Raw genomic sequence first — 14,690 nt, forward strand, 5'->3', positions numbered from 1 at the left:
TCTTACCTCCCGGAGCTAGACCCTGAGTTTCACTCAAATTGCATTCACTTGCATTTCTGCATCTAGAAGAGCACACAGAGAAATTCTTTAAATATCTCAAACTGAGCAAATGAAAACCACCTTCCATAAAAAAAATGAAATTGAGAAGTCAATATCTAATAAAGATCTTTATTTCAGAGTTTAAATAGATTTACAAACCATAAGAAAAAAAAGAAATAAACAAGAAAAAAAAAACATCAAGTGATCGTCAAAATATCCACATGTGCATATCAAGGGATTGTAAACAGTCCTGTGAAGCCAAAAAGTGAGACTCCCCAGGGTCAGGTTCACTCAGCTGGGAAAAGGATTTGTTTGTTTTGTTGGTTGTTTTTTGTTTTTTCCTGAGGTTCTTGTTGTTTTCTGTAATTAACTGCTGGGGTTTTTTTTCCCCTCAGTGATGCTGCCACCAATCAGAGCTCAGAGAACTGGGGAGGAGGCGATGAAAACAACAGTGGTTTGACAAAAGGAAAGTAAAAGAGAAAAAAATGAAATCCCATTCACCCTAAAAACATCAAAACTGAGGGGGAGAATCATTCAATCGGCTGTGGAACGGACATCAGTCAGTTATGGAATAATGATCACTCATCGCTGGATGGTTGGAGAGTTACTGTTAAATGTGCTGGGTCAATTTGGTTCTGTGTTACTTTTCCGATTTTCGTGAAATCAAATGGGCCATACATTTTATTTCGCTCTTCCGAACAATCCTGTTTTTTTCAAATCAATCAGATCAATATTCTTAGCACTTAATACATATAAGACAGAAAACATTGCAGCTCACACCACAATTTGAAAATAAAAAGGATTACATAAAAAAACCGGAAAAAGAAGCCCCCCAAAAAAATAATCGGACAGCCCTCAGGCCATTCACAATGCAACAGTTTTAGATTAATAATTGAGAACCTTAGTCCCTGGACACAATCCCGACCCTTATAGCAGATCTAAAACCACAAACACATCATTAACAGCATGCTAGTGAAGAACCATATTCTCCTGTTCATGCTCAAAGTTCAACCCTATTCCCCCCCATGCCTTCCCCATTTCTGTGCTTCTTCTCCACAACTTCTCATAAACGATCTGCGAAATATTCACTCACTCATTCACTCGCTCACACATAACGGATACATTGTTACAGCAATGTTGATCAGAAATACTGCTGGATGGTGGTACTGTGTCTTTGAGTGTGCAACAGAGGACTCCTGACAGAGTACAGACAGAAAACCAGAACCCCTCCATCAGGCCAATTCCTAAATCACTCGCACTGTGACCTGATCTCCTCTCAGGGAGCAGGGGGCATTGATTCAGGTGAGTCACGATGGCTGTGGCCCAGTCCAGCAACTCTGAGTAGAAAAAACAACATGCTGCCTGTGCACAGAGCCGCCACTAGGGGGATGTGCTCTGTGACGTCTTGTGTAGAACCTCACTCTTGTTTCTTCTTCCTCTGGAGACGTGTACTCCTCGGGTTTAGAATACTAAACCACTGACAAACATAAAACAGGTATGTCGTTGGCTTGTAAAACTCGAGCTGGAGTCCGCCACGCTTTAAAGCACTGCATAAGAAGTGAGTTCAAGCACTGACTGCATAGGTTTCTTTTAAATACAGTACATTGGATTTCATGAGCAGCAGCAGGCTCAGATAGCTGTTTGTTAATGCATCCAGGCCACAAGTAGCACGTGCTTGAGTGATGAAGGCTGCGTGGCAGTCAGTCGAGGACGATCCTGATCTACATTCCATACTTCAGTTCAGCTGTTGGATCTCACCTTTCTTACTCACAACCCTGGACAAAATCGGACGGAAGCAGTTATTAATAACTTGTTCCGTCAGTTTTTCAACACCGGAGACCTTGTGTGCCTGAATATCTCCCCCTGCCACCATTGTTTGTCTGGCCGCTAACTTTTTTTTGCTGTGACCCGTCTGCCCCATGAGCCGTTCAGATCTGCGGTATCAGGGAGCGAGGGAAGGCACAAGGCAGAGGCTTCCCTTTTTTGGAGCAGCACGAGCCCTGGGGCTCTAGAAATGTCAGAGGTGAGGCATGACAGGCCTTCAAACGGCCTGGTAACTGGAAGTCACACACATGGCTCAGAGGCGGACATGACTCAACTTTTCAAGACACACACGCACGCAGACACGCACGCACACAAACACACACAGTATAATTTTTCTAAATTAGGTTACTTTGCAAATGCTCTACGCTCTGATCTGACCTGTGATATTACATTCCTCTCTGCTGCTGCTGCTGCATCATGATGATGACAGTGGGTGACCAAATAAAAAAGACAGAGCACACAACTTATTGTTGTTCTTCTCAAAGCCAGAGGAAGAAATATGTTGTGCAGCTCCAAACAATTTGAACAAAGTTACCGGAGCAGACGAGCCGAAGCAGACGAGGAAGTACTGTTGCCATAAGTTTTCCTGCTGTGTGTGTAACCTCTACTCAGACAAAAAGTATGAAAGAATATAAGAACACATGAAGGAAACCAACAAAAACAACTCTGTAGCTTTCTTTTCTTCGATGCATCAGGTTTTAGTGTGCAACTGCGACTGCACATGTGACAGGAGGGGACAGTGGGGCCTGTGCTAAGTGAGGATGATGATGAGGGGTTGAGGGCAAGAAGAAGAAGGGCTGGGGAGACGGGGAGTTAAAGTTCAGTCCATGACAGAGGAGGGAGGTGTGGGTGGGGGTAGGGGGCAGGGACTGGTCAGGGGTGAGGGGCTGGCGTCACAGGGAGGCGAGGTCAGGACTCCTCGGTGCCTGAGTCGTCCTCATCGTAGCAACAGTCATTGTCGTCCTCATCGTCATCGTCCTCCAGCTCCTCGTCGTCGTAGTAGTCGTCGTATAGAAGGTTTGAGCCGTCGTCTGTGGGCGGGACTTGGGTGCGGACGCAGTACTCGTCTAATGTGATGGGAACCTTGACGCCGTCCCGCTCTGCATCAGCTGTAGTACCCAGCACCTGCTTCCTGTGAAAGGGAAGAAAAGGGAAAATGTAACCACATAGAAGTTTTTTTTTTTGCTGGTACGGTCATTACCTGCTACAAAAAAACTCCCTGGTGTATGAGGAGTGCCGAACCTGATGATCTCGATGTATTCTCGGTCCTTGCCCTTGCTATCCCTCCACTTGCGGTACATGACGGATGCGTCCACGTTGGCCGGGGAGAAGGTGTTGGGCTCGTTCAGAAGGGAGATGACGCTGAGCAGGATGGTCCTGCAGAGGAGACGTCAACAGACAAAAGGCAAGTGAAGAGCGAGATTAAAATAGAGGAAAGAAATACAGAGGGAGGAAAAGGGAAAAATAATAGGGAGGTAAAGATGGAGGTAAGACGAGACAAGGGACATTGAGAGCACAAGACAAAGATGTGCACAGGGATGGAAAGACGGAGGTGTGGACAAAGAGAGGGGGAGGGGGAGACATGAAGGTTGGAGTAAGACAAGCAGCCTGCAACACATCCATTTGTCTCTTTTAGTTCTCAGCTCTTATAGAGATACTAATAGACAATACTACCATTTATTATTTATACTTGAATCTATAGTTGGACTGAACAAGTGATGGATCACCATACAGGGATTGACTGTTAGAAGTAAACCTCGTCCCGTGAACTGTTTTCACACCTGTGATCTCCCACCGGCTTTCTCAACTCATTTTCTTCCATTTTTGTTGTTGTTCAACTTGGGGCCTACAAAAGGAGCCATTATTGTGGTACATGGCTCTATTCAACTGTGTGAGTTTGCGCATTAACATAATGCTAAAAAGGGAAAAGCTAGGGAGAGGAAGAGAGAATGGGGAAGCTGCATGGGTTGAATAAATGTGTGTCAAGTAAATATCTGAAATAAAGGGGTATGAATTATACATCATGTTTGGATGTTTGCTGCATTTACACTGCAGCAAGTTGGCTGGCAGTAGAGGGACGATCTCAAGTAACCGTCGAGTGTTGTGTTAGACTCTTGGCTTATTAGCACGGTTGCTCCTAGATCCTGTGTGGTGCAAGATTGTGACCAAACTGAGTTGGAAATTAGTCGGTCCAAAACAACATTAGTGGTGGTTCTAGTGCTAGTTTTACTGGCATGTTGACATTTGGCTCTGTCCAGGGTCTTTGATTTCACTAGTTAACTCTGGAATATACCAGCCACTTTGCAGACCCACAATAGAAGCATCTTAGAACAGCTGCATTAGCATAAAAAAAGATATTTGACACACCTAAAGAAAGGAAACTATGTCAAGTCACAACAAAATGAGGTAAGAAAAAGGCAAGAAAAAGGCATCAACAAAAATCAGTCAAAAAACCCAGAAATGGTTAAGAAAGCTTGAAATCCAGTCCAGACTACATTAAAAGGGCGACTTCTCCCACACTGTTCTTTTGATATTAATGTAAACCTGAGGCACAGATGTGTAACTGTCTAAGTACTAATGCTTATCGCAGCTATGTTTAAGACCCGACAGATGATTCAAATAATTTTATGTCGCACTGGACGGAGAGTAACTCTGCTGATGTGGTTTTGTGTGTTGCTCTTTAACAAGAGAATCTAGATATAGAGAAACCTAGAGGATTGTGTTGTGTACCTGACGTTCTGTGTGGGGTTCCATCTCTCTGATGGCAGCTCTCCGCTCTGTGGGTCGTCCACTGGTGGGTGCAGGATAGAGATACACACATCCCCATTCTAGGAACGCAGGAGAAAATATTAGGCATTGGAACCTCTTCTACACAGTCTGTCTTAAATACCTTAACATTTCTCATTTGGAATCACATGACAAGAATCTATTGTTCAATCATATACTGTTTTATACCCTTCGCATACAAGCAGTAGATCTCTAACAAATTCTGAGAAGTTACTACTAATTTTAACCAGCATTCAGTGTACAGTTTTAACCTGGATTTATACTGGTCAGTTACCTCATAAATGTTGGGGTGCCACATTTTGGTAAGGAAGCGGAAAGCAGGTGGAGAGTACGGGTAGTCGACGGGGAACTTGATCCGAGCCTGATGGTGAAAGAAGAGAAATAACAGCAATGTGAGCGGCAGGCGGTTTATCTACACTTCTCCCTCGCCAACAGAAGTCCTGTACATGTCACGTCATGGTTACTTCCCTCTGCGTTCACTGTCTGTACAATAATGCAGAAGCAAAACACTCACACACCTACATTTATGGCTTCGATGTCAACAAACAGCAGCTAAAACGTCTCCACAAACAGATTGATCAGCTTTAATAGTGACTCATGGAAACCTATAAATAGTAGCATTAGAGTTGTGGCAAACCCTGGTGAGGGGGAGCTGATGTGGAGGAGCTAATGACAGTGTAATGTAATATGGTGTGGAGGGAGGGAGGGAGGCGCGCGATGCATTCAGCTGCTGAGTGTGTGTGGAGCTTAGAGAAACGCCAGGAGGGTGGGTGGAGTCGGGTGGGGGATAGGGACATCATGGTGGGGGTTTGTCCTCTCCAGCTGTCACCGCAAACCCAAAACAATCCACTACTCATACCCCATGTTCCGCTATTACACACACACACACACACACACACACACACACACACACACACACACACACACACACACACACACACACACACACACACACACACACACACACACACACACACACACACACACACACACACACACACACACACACACCCACCCCCCCCCCCCCCCCCCCACACTATCTGCACAGGACACCAACTACACTGATTACACACATGAACATGCATGAACCCCACATACCCTGTCACACACACACTTGCTCACATTTGCTGATTCGGCATGGTCAGCTGGCCCTCGCCACAGAGAACCGTCAAGAGGAGGGGGGTGAGGGGGGGCGAGGGGGGCTGCATGGGAGCAGGGAGGTTGGTGGTGTAGTGGTAGTGGGAGGAGGAAGGGGGATTCCAGTTGGAATAATGGAGGTTGTGCTCTGTATAATACTGTAAGCCTTTAGTGCTCTTTGCATTGTAGCGTTTTACCCAGGCTGTGTGAAGCTCAAACACAATGTTCAGAGCAAAAGTCCACAAATGTGATGCGTTAATGTTTCCTGACTGTGCTGCCGCTGGTTGTGTCAGTGTGTCAGTATGTCCTGACCTCCAGTGCTGGATCAACATTCGTTGGTACTGGATGTAGTCCCTGATACCAATTCCTGATTTGACAGAATAAACCTGTTCTCAGACCACAGAGGAAACACTGACTCAGCCCTGAGAGAATGCTGCCTGTGTGAGAGAGAGAGAACCAAATCCCAGGGTCGGACTGACTTGGCCAAAACTGGAGGACTTTCAGAGTGCAGGGTTCAAGCCAACATTGTACAGATTACAGGCTGGCAACAGTACAAGACATAGCAGCCAGCCAAGCGGGACGGGGACGTGGAGAAGAGGCCAAGGCTGCAACACAGAGAGCTTGGTTTGTCTTTTCAAACAATATCAGCATCCAACTCATCTCTGTCCACAGCCTGAGAACTGGGAGAAGAAAATCTTTGCTTGTGCTTTTGGGAAAACTCACTCTCCGTCATGCCATGTGCGACTGACTGTTCAAATGAGTGTTGACCTCAATAAGAAGAGCTGAGAACTGCAACATCTGCCAGCGAGGATGTTTTAAATAAGCTACAGTTGCTCTCATCAGCATTAACTTGAAAACCATTTAATCCAATTCAAAAAGAGATGGAAATGGTGCAAAAATGAACTAGAGGGCATTCAGCAGAGCAAACTTATGCCAACACTTTAACAGCAAAGCACTTTGTTCGTCTTCCAGATATGATTTTTCTAACAATACAGATTGTGAATGAAAAGCTCTTCAGCAGTTCCAAATCTGAAAATCACAGATCTCTTCAGATGGATTAAAAGAATCCCAAAAGACCACCAAAATTAAATTCACTCATCTTTTGGCAAATATTTGTCTGATTGAGTGTCTGAGCCATCTTGGAAACAAAAGGAGGGTGAGGCATGGAAGACAACCAATACTCCATCCAACAGTGGAAAGTAAAACCAGAGCCACCCACCTCTTGGGTCAAACACAGAAAAATGATACCTTTCATCATATGAAGCATTTTAATATAAGTCTGTTCTAATAAAAATAAAATAAAACGATTCCATGTCTCATTGTAGCCTGTTGTTGGGGGATTTACGCATCAACATTTGCCATAAAATAGCTTTATTTATTGTGAATACAATCACCAAGTAAAGCAGCATGGTGGGGATATGCATTAAGGAAAGCATGCGCATTAATCCCAGTAAGAAGATTTCTCAATGCAGCTAACCAGGAGTAATTTTCCTAGTAACACAATATCACAAACTGAATGCAAACACTAGTAATGCATGCAGTTACCATTAAAAAAGTGCAGTGATACAAAATATCACTGACAAATTGAGGAGGCTGCTTGTGGGTTGATTGATTTAAAAACAATTGGGAATAGTTGCAGAGCAATTTGTCCCCAATGCTTGTGTTATAAAACTTACATGAGACAATAAAAAAGGACAATGTGATGTAAAATTTCACTGGACCGAAGATGAGTGTTGTAACTCTTGACCTGCCCACCCAGCAACGAGTTGACACCAAACCCGTGGTGGATATAGGGAGGAAGGGATGGAGGGAGGAGAAGATGGATGCATTGGTTTCAGAGTGGCAGAGCAGAGCTGGACTAAACAAAGACAGGCTGCTTGGTTTGCTCATTTGCTCTGTAGCAGCGAGCAGCTCGTCTCCTGTCTCATCAGCACCGAGAAGACAGAAGCAAAGAAAACGCGAGGAGGAGGAGGAAGGGGATAACACAGCAGGGTCTTAGGAGGCCAGGATCAGATGAAAAGATTTGAGATTTTCCAGAAATCACCCTCTTTCTAAGAGTCATATTCTAGCGTGATCATGAGAACACTCACGTTCTCCTCACTCTGCATCCACAACCCTTTTGGATCAGGGAGTAGTGGGTGATGGAAATAAGGTATTGCTTCACAAGTTCTACCAAGATCTCTGCCCATCACAGAGCGTTAACCTCAGTACATTTGTTGCAACATGCCACCACCGGATTTCCTGTCATGCTTCATAATCCGATTGCGCACTAAATTAATACTGTCCGTGGCCTGAAGGGGATTCACTCTGAACAGCTCATTTAAGCGGTGTACATGAAGTGCACACGATTTCCTGACCAGAGACCCTGGAAGGGCTTTTAATAACGATATAAGAATAAAAGATCAATCTGCTTGGTCTACAAAACTTTCTTGGATTGCGACTTAAAAAAGCTGCCTTGAGATGATAATGGGAGTGAACGTCCCCACCCTGTGGAAAATGACAGGAAGGTGAAGTAAACCAGGTCAATGTAAAAATCCTGAACAGGAAGAAAAAAAAAAGTCTGTTCTCCCTGCACACCTCTCCCTCTCTGACTCACACATAGATATATACATACATACATACATACATACAGGTCCCAGAGATTATCATTAACTCCACTTATAAGGAGGAAGTAGAGGAGAGGAAAAGGATCAAAGGGTGGTGTTATGTTACAAACTGATTCCTTGGTGACTGTATCACGTGGAAAATTAAAAACCACCAGCCAACATTTGCTTCATGTTTCAAAGGTGGGATTACCACACTCATATCCCATACAGTATGAGACAAGGAGCACATGGCCAGGTCTTTAGGAGACTTCCATAGTCGACTTCTGGGGCCTCACCCTTACCTCCGCTCGCAGCAGGCTCTCCTTTCAAGGAGGCACCACAGCGAGGAAGGGCTCCGTCTGCTCTTGATCTGACTGTTTCTGTATTCCTTCTTTTTTCCCCTCTGCCCTGCTCTTGTTTCTCTGTGACACAGCCAGAGGGGGGAAACATGACTCCAACTGCTCAGCCAGGCCCGGCCCAGACAAGTCCTGTGCAGCCTGGTTGGGTCCTCTTGCCCGTAACCCCCCCCCCCCCCCCCCCCCCCCCCCCCCCCACACACACACACACACACACACTAGCAAGGCTAACACAGAGCTCACACAAATTATGAAGCACACATGTGAGGAGGAAAGAAAGCAGGCACAAACACAGCGTCAGCTGCTCGACACAACCCCCGGTCTGTCAGAGGCTAAAAAAGATACCGAGAGGCCCAGGCCAAAACTGAAGGGCAACACTTCCCGTACTCTGTAAAGAGGTAGTCGGTCGGGTAAAGCACCTCATTGAGATATGCAAGAGACCCTATTTAGATCATAACTACACAAAAACTAAATTCTAATCAATGCTGCTAGGTGCTGACGCAGCAGCAGTTTCATAGATCCCGGGCACCTTCACAGCTATGCAGCCCCGGGTCACTACAAACAGAGCATAGTTTCTCCTGTACCTTCCCACGAGAAACCTCTCTGTGAAACCTCTCTGTAAAGCACAGATATGAGGCCACAGATGGCCTCGTGTTAAGGATGACAGGCATTAATCTCTGCTGTTGTGTTGCATGAGACAAAACCGAGCAGGAAAAGGTTAAATCTGTGAACCGACAGTCTCTGGAGACACAGAAAAAGCAATGTCATAGTAGTAGCACAGTAGATTTGGTGGGTTTGGCGTTTATGTCAATAAACCACACAATTGGTAATAGCAAAAACATTTTTAAAAAAAAACATAGAAAAACGCCAATGCCGAGAAAATGAGTTCTAAAATAATCATACGGTGAATTTAGCACTTAGTTCCAGCAAAGTAAAAAACTAAATCTTTTTTTTGGTCTGTGTGTAACTAAACTTAACTAAAAGGAACACTGTGAACCTAAAACTAAAAGAGCACAGCTAAATCATAGCTTCAAACCATGTACTTTATGCCATGTAAGTTAAAACCTATTGGTCGAGCCTGTTGTTGCAGTGCACTGCCTGGACTCCTTTGAAAGTACAGTCATTACTTTTGGCTTGTTGAGAAGTGACTTGATTTAAACCACACCAACAGATCTAGATTGTATTATTATAAGCAGAAAATCTGCTGTGATTCACTACGCATGTCATCAGCAAATTAAGACTTTAGCTAAACAAACTAAACAAAGAATCGCTGGAGAAAAGGACTATGTTGAGCATAATGTTTTCCATGTGAAATCTCGAATGCCAGAAAGTAAGTAAGCTGGTGTGGTAGAAGTGATGTTCACAGGAGTGTGATTGTGTTATTTAATGAATTATTGCATCTTAAAATGTTCCTGGGGTTATGAAAATGTGCTAAATAGTGAAGTGGGAGAGATCAACGAGAAAAAACACTGATGCAGGTCATATGTCACATAATTGATCATGATTATGCAATATGTTCGGCACACAGTTGAAGCAAAACTACCATAAAACTACAAAGCCTCCAGTTAATTTTAATTGTAGAGCTCTATAAAAACTCTAAAATCGAATATCCCTATTGCAAGGTTTTTATTTTAAAGGCTAGGATTGTGTTAAATTAATTAAAGTTTAAACCTCATAGTCACTGTATCATCATAACAGCCAAACTAAATACATACATAAACAAAAAACACGGTGGCAGAAGGTGTCACTGTCTCAGCCGCTGTTGACATTATTGTGTTACACATCACGCGGGCATGTAATCTATTAAACAAGAAACAACAACATACCAGCTGGTGAAGTTCAGTATAAACATGGAACAGTGGCATGATGAAAGGTCTTAATAGATATTTTGTGTGATCTCTATATAAAAAGGGGGCTACTGAGCCAAAACCCTTTCAAGTGTGTACTTCTCAGATCATACATGATCCAGGCTGAGGGACTTTACTATGTAGCAGGAATTGCGGTTATTGAGGCAACGTCAAGGTTAACTCTTTTTTCCGTCCCACGGGCCTGCTGCACTTCTTCTTTAGCACAGCCAATGTTAGGTTGAGTGAAGCCAGATAACGATAAGATATCCTGAGTATGTTACACACACACACACACACACACACACACACACACACACACACACACACACACACACACACACACACACACACACACACACACACACACACACACACACACACACACACACACACACACACACCTCAGAACCAGCAAATTAACGTCAGCACAGGGCCTATTGTGAGACCCTGAGGTCAATGGTCAGTTGGTTACGATATGGTAGTGTTTACTATGTAAACGTATTGTGGATCCAGGACAGTTATCTAACACTGTCTGAATGACATTTCAGTATGTATCAGCCCACAGTGTTTCTGCAGTCATGATATATTTATCATGGTGTGACTCTTCGAGAGCAACACCCTTGTGAAACAAATGCCTGACTCAGCCAGGTTTCGTGTGACGTCATGACCGTCCCCGTTTCTGATGAACAGGCAGCTGCGGAGTGTCATAACTGCTGGTTTGTTTGGGTAACCTGGTCATAACATTGTGCTTTTTCTTGTTTTTCTTTCTTGTTAGAATACGCATGGCAAACAGGTTGGATGGAAACCCAGCACAGAACAATGAGTCACGACCATGCGGTGGATTTCACAGCTAGCCTGTGCATTCCTGGCCCGACAAAGGAATCCTGTACACAGCACCCACAGAGAACAGAGAACGCTGTCTACGGTAGCCTGGTCGGGGCGGCCCACTGCCTGCACTTACAGGCTTGAAAAAAGACCAGAGGCTAAATGAACAGGCTTCTCAAGAACCGGAATCACAAAGCACTGTATGGCTTAACTGATGCAATATGCTGGATAGGCTGAACACAGTGGGAGCCATTACTGATACTTCAACTGTAGTTGTTAGGTGGAAACCACTGAATAACGTGGGGCGTAGCATTATGAGCCTATGATAAAAAAAGGCCCTCGTAAAGAGACCATGTAAAATTTGTTATATTCAGTAGAAACATTTTTAACCTTTCAGGTTCCTTAAATGTATTAACCTTATGTGTTTCTCAATAACACAGGACTGTTGTGGCAGTGGTCCAATAATAAAAGCTCATGATGTTTTGTTTGTTGGTTTTTTTGACTGAGAAAGTCATAAATCAAAGTGGATTACAGGGTGAATAACCACTTTAGTATAGGACTGAACATGTGGGTGAACAACAATCCGTTCGTTGTTTTGCAACATCTGAAGTTGTTTATCACGCACACTCATTTAGGTTTGAGACAAGTCCACTCTTGGCTCCCTGCTGTGCCAACGAATGCAAAGCTATTCTATATTTACAATGTAGGTGGATATGTTACAGTGGGACTCAAAGTGAGGCAGTTTGTGTGTCTTCATCTGTTTTGCCTTAAACATGATAAACAACCCGTATTTCACAGTAGGTCAGAGGTCAGACTCATGGCTATAATGAGGAGAAGAGCTGATAACCCTGAACCTTTGAATAAGATAGTAAGTAAGAACAAATTAAAATGTCTAAATTGCAGGGGCAGATCCAGTTGAAATCTGACTGTACCGTCAGTACTCTTTTGTTTAAACAACAGTACCAATAAATATGACAATTTGTTAGGGATTGTTGTTTTCTAAGGTTTTTTTTAATAGTACACAATGTGCTTGAACAAGCTACAATTTTCTGAATATATTCAATGATGTGTAGCTCAAATCTATAGACCTATCAGTACACAAGGAATGCTCACCTTGGACGTGCACCGTACTGGATTAGATATTATGCATGGATGTTGAATATATATATTAGGCCCCATGTGTAAATTGTGGCCCCTTTATGGCTCCAAATATAGAAACATCCTAGATCTGCTACCGTCTCAACTGCCAGTAACACAAACACTGTATCTGTGAAAGCAACACATCTTCAATCACAAGGGAGGAAGTTTGCCAGCAAACAGATTAAATGGCTCATGAGTTCCCCTGCGTTCGACACGCTGAGTGTCCACAGCTCCACCAGCAACACGTTCGAGTATACAAACAGAAAAGGGGCCTTTAACCTGGGGCTGTGGGCTTGTAGTGATGAAACACACAAAGTTGGATGGTGAGCTTGTCTGATTAGATGAACCTTTGGTTTCAACGCAGAAGTGACGGCCAAACGCTCACGGTCACTAAAAGAGATAGCCCAGCTAGCTTGTTTAAAAATGAGCTCCAGGCAGAAAGTTTCAGCGTCTGTTAGCTTGTACGAACACAATCTAATAATCCCGACTGAGTGGAGTTGATTGAAAGTTGAACAAAGAGGGGGAGACTGCTTTATCGCTGTAAACAGGAAACAACTGTCAATGAGCCGAGTTAATATTATCGACTGTTTCCCGCTGTTAATAAAGACGGTGACTGAAAGGCTAACGCTGTCCTGTGCGAGTGAACTACTTTAACACAAGCTCAATCAAGCAGCCACAGAACAATAGGATCGCCTGCTAGCTAACATTAGCCACTTACCTTAAAATAACCACCCTCGTAGTGCGTGTTCGGGGGTCCAAATATCGCTACTTCCCAGTTGTACATGTCCGACTCGTCCACCAAAGTTATCTTGAACCCTTCCACCGGCTCGTCTTGGAGACTCTTCATCTCCAGCATCAGTGCTTTCTGGGAACTGGCTACATGGTGCCCATGCTGAGCCATGTTCCACAACGACTCGTATCGGATGTATCAGCCGACACCACCACCACCGCTGTCCCTGCGAAGAAGGAGGACAAGGCGAGCTCGGTGCGAACAATAGCCGCCAAGTCAAAAACAAGCGAAGCCCCGTCGCACGAGTGACGCTGGTTTCTGTGGGGTTTGGTTCCGAAGCAGCTTCTTATTAATACAAATCGCGACCGTGCTTCGTTCGGTCCGAAGTGGAGCGTCTTCTTCTTCTTCTGTTGTTGTGAACAGTCCAGTGGAGCTCCAGATCAGTAAGGGCAAGCTCAAATCGTGGCAGCGGTAGCTCGTCGAGGCACTTCCGGTGTTAACAGAAACTGCCACTGGTTATGTAAAGGCAGCTGCCTTTGTCGCCATGTCTATGGATGCCACACTGTTTAGAGGCAGCTGCCTCTGTTGCCTCATCCAGTCTAAGCTTGCCACACTGTTAGGAGTATGGTTGCCACACTGTTTAGAGGCAGCTGCCCCGTTTGCCTCAATACAGTCTATGTGGATGCCACACTGTTTAGAGGCAGCTGCCTCTGTTGCCTCATCCAGTCTAAGCTTGCCACACGGTTTAGAGGCAGCTGCCCCTTTTGCCTCAATACAGCTTATGGATGCCACACTGTTTAGAGGCAGCTGTCTTTATTGCCACACTGTTTGGCTTACAACTCACAACTTCATAATTTAGTTTTATTTAATATACAAGAGAGACTCGAAACAAAACATGTTTTTATTTTGGTGAAATTAGCTTCTATGGAAGTGGTACGTCACCTACCCGTAGTTTTCAGCTGCTAGCTCGCTATAAATGCTACCTCAACTTAGACCGACTCAGCCATGTGCGTGTTTTCAAAATATACGATGCACTTTAAAGTTTGCTTTTTGATTTAGTAGTGTAGCTGGTGTAAGTCGTGTCTTTTTCACTTAAGTTTTCAAGTACATACTATAAGTTAAGTTGGAGTGCTTTTATATTGAAAATACACAGTAAGTTTTACTCGTTAGCTTTGTGTTGATGCCAACGAGAGCTAACCTGCCTGCTCTCTTGCTCTCAAAATAAGACATTTGCTTTCAAACAAACACGTTTTACATGAAATAAAGAAATCCACAATCAGCAGATAAGTCAGTTGAACTTTACTCAACTCAGCTACTCGCTGTCAGTCAATTTAAATATAACTTACTTCTGCTGTCACGCAATGCTTTCTGGGAATAGAAGTTCATGGGGATACATATACAGTACATCTGATGAATCAAA

General features: G+C 44.0%; 1 protein-coding gene across 1 annotated transcript; it reads right to left on the minus strand.

The window, feature by feature from the left end:
- Positions 1 to 148: 148 nt before the first annotated feature.
- LOC117760042 (ubiquitin-conjugating enzyme E2 R2-like) lies at positions 149 to 13,758 on the minus strand. Its single transcript, XM_034582741.1, has 5 exons — positions 13,259 to 13,758; positions 4,925 to 5,011; positions 4,594 to 4,691; positions 3,106 to 3,240; positions 149 to 2,995 (listed from the first exon to the last, which is right to left on the minus strand). Exons 1-5 carry the CDS (start codon positions 13,439 to 13,441, stop codon positions 2,773 to 2,775), a joined length of 726 nt encoding a protein of 241 aa, XP_034438632.1. The 5' UTR covers positions 13,442 to 13,758; the 3' UTR covers positions 149 to 2,772.
- Between the last annotated feature and the right edge of the window lie 932 nt (positions 13,759 to 14,690).

Source organism: Hippoglossus hippoglossus, chromosome 4 (genome assembly GCF_009819705.1).
Source record: "Hippoglossus hippoglossus isolate fHipHip1 chromosome 4, fHipHip1.pri, whole genome shotgun sequence".
Lineage (NCBI taxonomy): Eukaryota > Metazoa > Chordata > Actinopteri > Pleuronectiformes > Pleuronectidae > Hippoglossus > Hippoglossus hippoglossus.